At 37.8% G+C, this 12004-nt stretch overlaps 1 protein-coding gene across 1 annotated transcript; it reads left to right on the forward strand.

Annotated features, from left to right (window-relative positions):
* The first annotated feature begins 470 nt into the window (after positions 1-470).
* klhdc4 (kelch domain containing 4) lies at positions 471-12004 on the forward strand. Its single transcript, XM_042496241.1, has 13 exons — positions 471-678; positions 1719-1810; positions 2003-2081; positions 3083-3181; positions 4684-4820; positions 5818-5910; positions 7133-7295; positions 7380-7458; positions 8206-8414; positions 9040-9277; positions 9625-9816; positions 10017-10139; positions 11160-12004. The coding sequence occupies exons 1-13, from the start codon at positions 580-582 to the stop codon at positions 11330-11332; spliced, it is 1776 nt and encodes a 591-aa protein (XP_042352175.1). The 5' UTR covers positions 471-579; the 3' UTR covers positions 11333-12004.

Below are 12004 nucleotides of genomic sequence, written 5' to 3' on the forward strand. Positions count from 1 at the left end.
GAAAGTTTTTTTTAATAAAACCCCATCAAAAACATTATACAGAAAAATACAAAAAAGATAAATGACAACAAAAAGCACACTGAGCAGAAAAAAAGTAACCAGCCAGTTAACATTAATACAATAAAAAACAAGAAATACATAGAATACAATGCAAAGAGAAATATACATATATACACACATCCTGCAATAATAAGACATTGTGAATTAAGTGTACTGATAATTTTTGTTTTAATTTAAAATTCAAAATCTCTTGATATGTGTACTTTATAATTTCGTATCGGTACACCGCGAAATCTAAGTATTAACAATAAAACATTCACTTTTTGCACCACTTGGGAGCAATTTTCAACATTTTGTCCTGCATTTTCCGTCCACTTGTCCTCCGACACGCCAGAGGGCGGTGTTTAGTTCCACGCCGTGCTTACGTCAAGTTTGTTGCCGGAAGTAAATCTCAGTTTCCACAGGAAAGGGTCAAGGCATGCCAATTTGTTTGGATTTCCATGTGACACCGACTTCATCTAAAATAACCGATAAAACCGCCGGAAACTAAGCGAAATCTGTCCGTGTGAGACAGCAGTGATGGGAAAGAAAGGCAAGAAAGAGAAGAAGGTGAAGGGAGCGGAGAAAACAGCCGCCAAAATGGAGAAAAAGGTTTCAAAAAGGTCCAAACGAGAGGAGGTAACAACACTCAGCCGAACCGGGGGACTAAACTGTTAATATAAATGTTGATATTTTTGTTTTTTACATGACAAAGAGGACATATTTGCACCGCGGTGACAGTAGATTTGTCTCTTCGTACAAATGTCCGTTAATATGTTTTGACGTTTGATGTTTATTGATGCTTTGTGTTATTTTTAGTAAGCTGCTGGTCTTTCACTGCACACTTTACTATGAATGTTAACAACAATGCAACGCTCAAACTAAATTATAATAAAGTATTAAAACTGGCTGTTAACAGGATTTTGCCTTTACCAAAGAAAGTACTAATGCAAAATTGTGAAAATACTCTGTTACAAGTAAAAGTCCTGCATTAAAAATATGATTTTACTTAATTTAAGTACAATCAGGAATATGTACATCAAGTGTTAAAAGTAAAAGCACCCTATGCAGACACAACTCAAATAAAAGAAAGAAAACAACACACCTTCCCAAAAAAATACAAAACTATGTTTAAGAAATAGAAAACTTTTAACATTTAAAATTATGATTTAAAAAAAACACCCCAAAACTAAAACGAAAAAAAATCTCCCAAATCTCAATATTATTAAAAAGAAAATAAAAAACCCAGTGAAACTCAAAATTATTAAAGAGAAAAAGAAAAAAAAAACACCACACAAAATTATTAAAATTAAAATTATTTTTCTTTCAATGAGCTAATTGGTTAATTAACTATTTATTTCACTTGTACTTGTATAAACTGTTTTGTCATTTATTTCAAACAAATCATCATTGTATAAACTCGTGTTTTTTAATGTGAAAATCATAATTTGTAAAGTAACTTTAAATGTCAGATAAATGTAGTGAAGTAAAAGGTACAATACTTTCCTCTGAAATGAAGTGGAGTAAAAGTATGAAGTGGCATGAAAAGAATACCTCAGTACTTCAAACTGGCTCTTAAGTAGAGTACTTGAGTAAATGTACCACCACTGATTGCCAGGACCCACAACATTAGTTTGAAACACATCATTATGGTTTCTTCCTTCCTTCTCTGTCTTTAGGAGGATTTAGAGGCTCTGATCGCTGAGTTTCAGAATCTGGATGCAAAGAAGACCCAAGTCGTAGAGTCAACATGTCCACCTCCATCACCGAGGTGAGAGACCGCATCTCTTTGTTCACGATCAACTCCTGACTGACCGTCACACTTACTTTTCCGTCCTTAGAGCCGTGCTGCTAGTTTGGCTAAGAGGAGAGGAGATTGTAACATTATGCATGAATCTTGTTGGTCAGCCACGTTAGGAGGATGTTTGAATCTTTGTCTCTGTCGTGTTTTCATGTTTTTCAGATTGAGCGCGTCTCTTTCTGCGCATCCTGAGAAAGATGAGCTCATCCTGTTTGGGGGAGAATTCTTCAACGGAAAGAAGGTAAAACAGTCTGAGTGATGGTGATTAATCTGTGTCCACCAGCTCACAGCCACAGAGGCAGAGAGGATTTTTTTATTACTACCAACACTTGGAGGGTCATGAAAAACCTAGAAAAGTCATGACATCTGCAAATAGCAAATTCTAGGCCTGGAAAAGTTTTGGAAAACTGTTTACCCTGAAAGTTTTGAAACTATTGAAATTTTGTTTCATGGACTGGTATAATAACACAATGAGTTCATGGGCTATTGTAAATTTTAAAAAAAATCCAACAACGATTTCAGTTTTACAGTTTCTGACTATAATAAAAGGTTTAATTTGAGTGGATTTTAAAAAGAAAACTTGGAAGGCATGATTTCTTTGAAAATTGCAGAAAATTATAAAGAAAAAAAGACCAAAATTATTTAAAGAACACATGCCTTCCACATCCATGTGCTGGTGTGTTTAGAATTTCCTCTCTAAAAATCGACAGTAAAAAAGATAAAAAATAAAGCCATTTAAAGTTGCTTTCCTCTCTCTTAAAGCCAAACTAAAAACACAAGCCCCTCCCCAGTGCTTGAAAAGATATTTGACAAGCCCCCCCCCCAATTTGCACCGCCTCCCTTCTTATAAACAACAAACAGTCCCTAAATTACATTTGAATATTCAATTCTAATCCTATTCTGAATGAGTTTTTTTATATATGTTAATATATGTTTTAAAAAGCTATTATATGGTAATGTAAAAGAACTGATAAGAAGCATCAAAGTTAGTTTCAGAGGATGTATGGTCTTTAAAATTCACATCAAAGTGTACAAAGTGTATAAAGCAGAAGCCGTCTTTATTCTTAGTGTAAACGATTGGTCGACTGAGATTTTGTAGAACTGACTGTTTCACAATCGTCCACATGCACAAACTGTCAGTGAGGCTCATGAGTTTTGCTGCATTTGTTTCATCAGCAGAAATTCCACTGAATATAGTCTTTATTTATAAACCTGTTTTCTTTCTTTTTTCTTTTTTTGCAGACGTACCTGTACAACGATCTGTTTTTCTACAACATAAAGAAGAACAGCTGGGTTAAATCTGAGATCCCCAACCCTCCTCCCCCACGCTGCTCCCACCAGGTACGCTCACCAAGAGGTCCGGATCCTTAAAGGGACAGTTCACCCCAAAACCAAAAATATAGATTTTTCTTCTTGCCTATGGTGCTTTTTATTAGTCCTGGTTGTTTTGTGTGAGTTGCTGAGTTTTGGAGATTTTGGCTGTAGAAATGTCTGCCTTCTCTTAATAATGGAACCAGATGGCACTCGGCTTGTGGTGCTCAAAGCACCAAAAAATACATCTGAAAACCACAACAGAAATGTCTCTTTCCAGGAATCATGATCGGGTTCCTCAAGATAATCCACAGATCTTGCTGTGAACTGTCTCATTCAGGAACTAATTTCTCTCTCATGAACTAAACCTGCCAATTGTATCACTGCGCAGAAGGAGGCGTGCATCTACTCATGGAGGAGAGCGAGGATACCTAACCTGCTTTGCTTGGGGGCCACTTTTGCAAAATGACAGCAGCCTCATACGTGTTTCAAGCATTTTAGGATGTTTCGGAAAGTTTTGGACATTTTGAGGATTATAGGACGTTTCTTAGGAGGATGATTTTTAAGACATTTCTCAGAATTTCAGATGTTTCTAGGATTTTCTAGGATGATTGTAGGATTTTAGGACATTTGTAGGATATAAGGATGATTCTTAGATTTTTGGATGTTCCTAGGATTTTAGAATGTGTCTAGGATTTTAGATAATTTCCTGGATTTTAGGATGATTCTCAGATTTTTGGATGTTCCTAGGATTTTGGACATTTCTAGGATTTTAAGGCATTAGGGGCTTAGCTAGGAGCTCTGCCAGGGGCTGCAGGAGATCCTCCATGGGCACTTTTTTTGATAAACAAGCTCTATTTTGATGTTGTTTTATGCACCTTGACATCTTTTGTATCACAAAAGTACAAAAACAATCCCAGTGTGGATCACTTTATTTGTTATTGTGAATTAGAAAGTGGTTGGGGCCACCAGCCACCCTGTCAAGGGCCAGTGTATAACGAGAGACTCGTGCAGGTGACAGCACGAGACGTAAACATTGCTGGCGTCCTCCTCAGCTGAGCTTTGCCTTTAGCTCGCTCAGTCGTGCTCGGTGAGATCGCAGTAGATACACACTTCCTTCTGCACTGTGATGCAGTTCGCAGGTACAATTTGGTAGAAAGTTTATGATCATGCAGCACAACTTTCAAGTAAGGAAAAAGAAGGGAACTAATATTAATTAAAGTGTTCAGGATTATTTTGCATCTGTATTAATCACGCCCTTGTATAGCAACATTTTGCTTCACTGAAACGTGATTTTTCTTTGAAGTCCTTCATCAATTATGTGTTTGTTCATGTAAACCACAAGAGGGCAGACTGCTGCAGCACCGATCACAGGATCTTATCAGTGATGTCATCACGGCTGATGGCCTGCTGCGAGACAACCAATTAAATCTGAGGACATCAAAACCTCCTTATCTCGCTCTGTTTATGCAGCCCTCTCCTCCTGTCTTCCTCCCCTCTGTCTCACTCCTCCCTGCTGTCCTCCTCTGCAGGCGGTGGTGGTTCCCCAGGGTGGGGGTCAGCTCTGGGTGTTTGGGGGAGAGTTTGCCTCTCCGAACGGGGAGCAGTTCTACCACTACAAGGACCTCTGGGTGCTGCACCTGGCTACACACACGTGGGAGAACATCAAGTATGTGCAGAGGGTTATAAAAATAGACATGATGATGATTTGGAGGAATCGTAAATATAGTTATGAATGAAGACTGAATGTTTGAATACAGAGATCTCAGGGGGACCAGGAACACTTTTTGTGACTCCGTGCTGGTAATACGGCACTTGAACGTTGTATGCCAAGAGCGACAATTTTTTTTCAAATTTGGCACAAACGTCCACTCGGAGTTAAGGATGAAGTCATTCGAATTTGGTGGTCAAAGGTCAAGGTCACTGTACCTCGTCCATCGCAGTCGCATGAACTCAATATCTCAAGAACGCCTCGAGAGAATTTCGTCAAATTTGGCACAAACATCTACTTTCACCCAAGGATGAACTGATTGGATTTTGGAGGTCAAAGGTTAAAGTCATTGTAACCTGACTCATTTGATGAAGGTGATATCTCATGAAGACCTTGAGAGAATTTCCTCAAATTTGTCACAAACATCCACATGGACTAGAATGAAGTGATTAAAATTTGCAGGTCAAAGGTCGCTGTGACCTCATAAAACATGTTTTTTACCCCATAATTTTGGAATTCATACCCTAATTTAGACAAACTTGCACACAAATATCTAATTGGATGTAATGATGAGGTGATACTGTTCTGTATCCTAAAGGTCAAAGGTCAACTTGACTGCGACGTCATAAAGTTCTGCAGAAACACTTTTCTGTGTGAGGGTGACACTGATCATGGCTGCTGACCTTGAAACTGCTGATTGTAAAGATCTTCAACCTTAAATTCATTTATGAGGACATCTTAATTAGTTACTTATATTACTTATATTATTATGTTACAGTCTTTTAATGTAAGTTTTATTAGAAGATAAATTGATTGATTAGGTAATAAAAATTAAACTGCCATAAAATCACTGCTTGAACCAAGTCCAATAGGTGCATGGTGCTTTGGACATTTACAGTCATTATTTTACAGAAATGAGTAATCCAAAATAATTTCAGGCTGTGTGTTTTTCCAGGGCGCCTGGCGGTCCATCAGGACGCAGCGGTCACCGGATGGTCCTCGGCAAGAAACAGCTGCTGGTGTTTGGAGGTTTTCACGAGAGCACCAGGTAAGTTTCCGAAAAATCACCAAGGACAGTATGTCTATATAGATTAGTTTAGATTTGATTTGATTAGATTAGATCTTTATTTGTCCAAAATGTGGAAAATTGTCTTTGGCTTCACAAAAACACAATGACATGGATTACAAACAAAACAACATTTAAAAACAAAGAGATTAAGAGAGCGCTTGAAGAAAATAAAGACATCACCACCATTAACATTGTTCATTAATAGAAAACATTATTATATAAACACAGTACATTAATCAAAAATTAAAGTTTCATTCTATATCATTTTACCATTTGTGCAGTTAAAACTTAAACATTTACCTCTCCAGCGACTTGAAACACTGCTCATATATCTGAAACTTAATGATCAATTATCATCATTGACGGCTGTTATCATGTTATTGTTATTGTTCAGAAAGCCGTACCTGACATATATGTTATGTTACACTAAATGCTGATGCTGTTGTGTTACCCATTTTAAATTCTATTTCTAATTCTCTTTAAATTCTGTTCAGATGTAGTGAGGATACTTGTTGTGATTGTTACAATCATTATTTTCATTGCTATTTATTTATATTTTTAGTTTTTAGTTTTCATGTTTTCTCATTGTTTTTCATTCATATTTGCCTTTGATTTCAAAATGATATATTTGTTCTATTTTATATTTACTTGTGTGGAGCCCGGGAAGAGTAGTTGCTATCCTAGAAGTGGCTGATGGGTAACCAAATAAATAAATTCACTAAAATAAATAGTCAAATTTGCCTTAAAGTTGCATTGATTGGACAAAATTGCAAAGTTGTGCAAAAAAATCACAGGGATTAGCTGCAATTGCATCTGTTGTTAAAGATCCTGGAGGGAGTGTTTGCCTGTTGAACGCCGTCATGCTCTCTAAAATCACACACTGGGGCACATTTATGCCCGTTTTGTTTTACTCTGTATAAAGAAACAAAGGCAGCATAATGAGAGGTCTTTGTTGCGGCAGTATTATGGGACTTATTGGACAAAAGTGAGTTATATTTAGCTCGTTATGGAGCTCTGCCCCAAAGTGACCATAAAACTGATTAATGCAACTGTGAGAATGAACTCCAGACTGTCGTCTAAACAGCGATCTCCTCGCAAAAGGTCATTAAGTTGACTCCTCGAGCTCTTAAATGCATCAGATCCTTCTGTTTTCAATTAAGGATTCAGTTTCCTCTCCTGCTTCCTCCTCCTCCCCCTGCAGGGATTTTATCTACTACAATGACATCTACTCCTTCTCCCTGGACACCTTCTCCTGGTCACGCCTCACTCCGTCAGGCACCGCCCCCTCCCCGCGCTCCGCCTGTCAGATGACCTCCACGCCAGACAGCACGGGTGTCATCATTTATGGGGGATACTCTAAAGTGGTGAGTGTGTGTTTGTGTCCCATACTGATTAAACAATACTTTTGTGATTTGTTCTGCTTAATTGTGTGTGTGTGTTTTATCTAGAGAGTCAAGAAGGATGTAGAGAAGGGAACCATCCACTCAGACATGTTCCTTCTCAAGCGAGAGGGTAAAGATGGCCAAGGTACAAACAACTTAATTTACCAGAGATAGTACAAATTATAGATATTAATAGAAACTATTCAGCTTCCAGTCATGGAAAAGTCATGAATTTTGCAAATAGCAGTTTCCAGGCCTGAAAAGGTTTTGGAAAACTAAGTATACCCTGAACGTTTTGGAAAAGGCATGGAATTTTCTTTCACATTTTCAAGATTTTACACAGGTTTTTGAAAGTCCAAAGATAACTACTGTTTTTTTACATTTTCTGGCTGTGATAAATGGTGTAATATTTGGTGATTGTTAAAGAAAATGCATGTTTTCTTTAATATTACCAGAAATTTTTAAAGGAAAAAAGAAATTGCCAAACATTTTTAAAGAAAAAAAAAGCCGTTATTTTTTCTTCAAAATTAAAAATAAAAATAAATGAATTTTCTGCAAAAAAATCCCCAAAATTGTTTTCTTTAAAAATCACCAACATTTTCAAAGAAAAGAAAATTCCCAAAATTTTGTCTTTAAAAAGAGATCATTTGTTTGTGCTCTACCCTCCTCCCCTCTCATAAATAAAGAACAAATAACAAATTTATTTTCAGCTCTAATCCTGTTCTGAATGTCTTTTTTTTCCCCTCTTATATAGTAATGAAATAGAACTGATAAGGAGTAAAGAGAATGTCTAGTCTTTAAAATTTGCTTCAAAGTCATGGAAAGTTATTGGTAATAATGTGTATGAACCTTTAGTTTCTGTTCTTACTTGTTTTTTGTGGTTGTCCTGCAGAGAAGTGGTCATGGTCCAGGTTGAACCCCTCTGGGAACAAGCCTCCACCTCGCTCTGGTTTTTCTCTGGCGGTGGGTCCAGCAGGGCGGGCGGTGCTGTTTGGTGGAGTTTGTGATGAGGAAGAGGAGGAGACACTGGAGGGCGACTTCTACAACGACCTCTACCTGTACGACACAGCGAAGAACCGCTGGTTCCCCGGCCTGCTCAGGGTAAGCTGCGAGGCCACAATCCTGCTGAAAGAGTGACTGTTTGTTTGGATGGAGGACGTTTTTAAGCTTCAGACTCTGTTCTGTGTATATAATTGATGCTGAACAAGTCCCTCGCCACCGCCACTGCATGATCATCTCTTGATCATTTCTTTAGAATGACTGCAAATTCATTTTAAAACTTGATTTAAAAAAAAAAACTGAATTATTTTTTTTTTCTCTGAGGCTCTTTTCTGCACTTTTGCCATTTTAGTGGTGAATTTGAATTAAATTTAATTTTATTTTGTTAATTCTTTATTGTTGTTATTGCAAATCATTTTGTAATTAATATCACATTTTATATATTTTCTATTTATTCTTTTATTTTAAGTCTCTATCCTTTAGTATGTTATATATCTTATTGCTCTGTACAGCACTTGTTTTATGAAATGTGTTATGCATAAAGCTGCCTTGTCTTGGAAAGACACAAAAATGAATGACCAACAATTCTAAAAATCCCTAAATTATTTCTATCAATTTTCAAAAAGTGCTCATCTCTGGTTGGAACCAGCATCTCTCAGGGGAGCAGCAGGTTATCGGTGCTTCGTCCGATGTCTGCGATTTTTAATTGTTTTGTTCCTGTGTCCAGGGAAACAAGCCAGAGAAGAAGAAAAGAAGAAGAGGGAAGAAGGGTGGAGCAGAGGGGGAGGGAGAGGAGACGAAAGAGGAGGAGCAGCAGGAGGGGACACCTCAAGGACCCACGGAGGTCATCAAGGAGATTATCACTGAGGACGGCACCGTGATGACCATCAAGGAGGTGATCCCTGGAGCTCAGGAGGAGGAGGAGGAGGAGGAGGAGGAGGAGGAAGAGGAGGACGAGGACGATGGCAAGATTACACACACACGCACACACACACACAGACTAAACTTATTTCACCCGTTAAAACAGCCATAAAAGCTGTTATCTTACTTTATGTGCTGTGCAAACGTAGTATTTCACCGCAGATACCGGGGTATTTACATTGGCCTTTGAGCTTAGGTTGTACAGATTTTAGAAATATGAAGCATTTGAAGATATTTCATGAAATGACACCCCAATAAGCAAAAATACCAATGTAGGCACTTTTTCCGTCTTTTAGTGTTTCACTTCTCTATCGCAGAGTTCAAAAGGCGAAGATGTGAAAAAACAGTAAAAATATAGATGGTTTGACCATCAGATGTTTTCTTATCCCCTCTGGTTCAGCCTCGGCCCCTCTGGTGGAGCCCTGTGCGAGGTCCAGCGCCATGGCAACGGTGCGTCAGGGCAAGCTCTTCCTATACGGAGGGATGTTCGAGGTTGGCGACCGTCAGTTCACACTGAACGACTTCTACTGTCTGGACCTCAACAAGATGGACCAGTGGGACGTTCTGGTTGAAATGGATCCAAGTGGGTGAAAAAGACACATCGAAAACGTAAAATAAAGTAAACAAAACATGATAAAAAATGTGTTCAGCTCGTCTGAAAGCAGCCAGTTTGCTGTTTTGACTCATTTGAATATCTTGTGATGCAGGAGAGGAGATGGAGGACGATTAGATGAGAGAGAAGTGTGTGAGGTTTCATTTGGATTAATGATTTTTCCTCCACAGAGACGCAGGAGTGGCTGGAAGAGTCTGAGTCAGAGGAAGATGAGGAGGAGGAGGAGGAGGCGAAAGGAGCAGAAGGGGAGGAAGAGGAGGAGGAGTCTGAAGAGGAAAGCGAGGATGAGGAAGGCAAGGAATTATTTTGCCTCTTAAACTTACGCATGATCCTGTCTGTCTTTACCACTTAATGCAACTTAAAAATAAGCAACAAACACAGTATTTGGATCAGTATATGCTTGACATTAAACATGATAATATAAGTTATAGCAAGAAAGCAAAACTTTATTTATATAGGAAATTTAATTCCAGGTGGAAGCACAATGTGCTGCACAAGTGTTGGATATAAGGTGCAAAATAAAACCATTTACTGACCATAAAAGGGAATCAAATACATTAAAAACAAAACTAAAAACTCATCAGATAAAGTTGATGAATAAACAAATAAAAGATACAAAGACATGAGTCAAAATTTATAAAAGAAAAAAAAATAATAGTACATGTAGCCATTGAAAGAGGATAATACATATGAATTAAATGACTAAGAACTAAGAATAAAATACAATAGGAAAAATAGATCTAAAAGATGATAACATAATTGAGTAAAACCATAAAAAGACCAAATAATAAATAAACCAATAAATCAATAAAAAAAACAGACCTAACTTAAAGCCAATGAAAGAAATTAAATTAAATAAAATGAAATTGGCACACACAGCTGTCTATAATGACGTCACACCTGCTTTTTATATCATTAAATAACTAATTAAAACCAAACTTCATACCCACATCAACAAACAGTGATAAGGACTACCCAAAATGGCCTAAATATTTTTTGGGGAAAAATGTATTTGAAGTTAAATTTGAATCTTTAGGCCACTTTTACATTGCTGATTCAAGGCAGGAATATCAAGCCATTATGTCACGTCCGAGCGGGGACAGGAGGCAGTATTAGCCCAAAAACGCGGTCTGTGTTAAACATGAAGCCGGGAAGAAGTGACCATGAGCTGCATGTTGGGAAATTTGGAGCAGATAGGCTCCTTTTAAAGGTGATGTTGGATTTGGCAGGAAACCAGCTAGAAGCTGTTCTCACTAAATTTGACCATGATTTTTAAAATGTAAGCAGTAATTTGAATAACTGTGTGTTTCCAGATGAAGAGGAGCACCCCGCAGTGCAGGAGGGAGAGACAGTGACGGATTACCAGACCCGCACAGAGCAGTACTGGATAGGACTTGCACGTGCCAACATGGGCCCCGACGCCAAGGACAAAAAGGTCGCCAAGGTTGCCCTCGCTATGGCTAAAGTCTTCTTTGAAGACCAGTAGTGGGATTTGCCCAAAACTGTTTGAGTGACTGTGAGTTTGCGGTTTGTGTGTGTGCGTGTATGTGTGTTCTTTGTAAGGAACTTTTATAAAGTTTTGAACTGCCCTGCAAAAAGTTCAAATAATGCAAATTGAATATCATTCAAATTTAAAACGGAAAATAAAAAAAAAAACACTTAAATTTCTCCCACTGTTGAAATTAAATTTGTATATATTGACTATTTTTACGAGTACACTGTTATATTTCTGGTATGTTGACAGTTGTTCATCAAATCTCAGTAAGAATAACGCTGTGTGACTTCACATGGTAACATTTAACGTTAACATTTTTAGGTATTTTGCTGCTGTCCGTTTTTGAGACCAGTGTGTTGAGGCAAAGTAAATAAGACAGTAGTGTTTAAATACTCGGAGCCACATCTTAGTGCAGGTGAGTATTGAAATTAAATTGCATCGTCATGTCATGAGGACTAAAAAAGTTGGGGGTTGTACAAACTGCTAAATTATTATCTTCCCTTTAACATGGCTCTTTTTATCCCAAAAACATCTGTGTAGCGTTCCTCTTTTATTGCTTATAGATCAGTGATGTCACAGGGGGTGTTTTACCTGCAAGCTTGTCAGATTTGTGCCAGAACTAAAACTTGACTACACTTAAACCCACTTTAGGTGATTTTTCTG

The sequence above is a fragment of the Plectropomus leopardus genome, chromosome 11, assembly GCF_008729295.1.
Source record: "Plectropomus leopardus isolate mb chromosome 11, YSFRI_Pleo_2.0, whole genome shotgun sequence".
NCBI classification, from domain to species: Eukaryota; Metazoa; Chordata; class Actinopteri; order Perciformes; family Serranidae; genus Plectropomus; species Plectropomus leopardus.

Coding starts and splice junctions, on each gene's coding strand:
- klhdc4 (XM_042496241.1), top strand. CDS start 580: ATGGGAAAGAAAGGCAAGAAAGAGAAGAAGGTGAAGGGAGCGGAGAAA. Junction 1,811..2,002: donor TGTCCACCTCCATCACCGAG/GTGAGAGACCGC, acceptor CATGTTTTTCAG/ATTGAGCGCGTCTCTTTCTG. Junction 5,911..7,132: donor GGTTTTCACGAGAGCACCAG/GTAAGTTTCCGA, acceptor CTCCCCCTGCAG/GGATTTTATCTACTACAATG.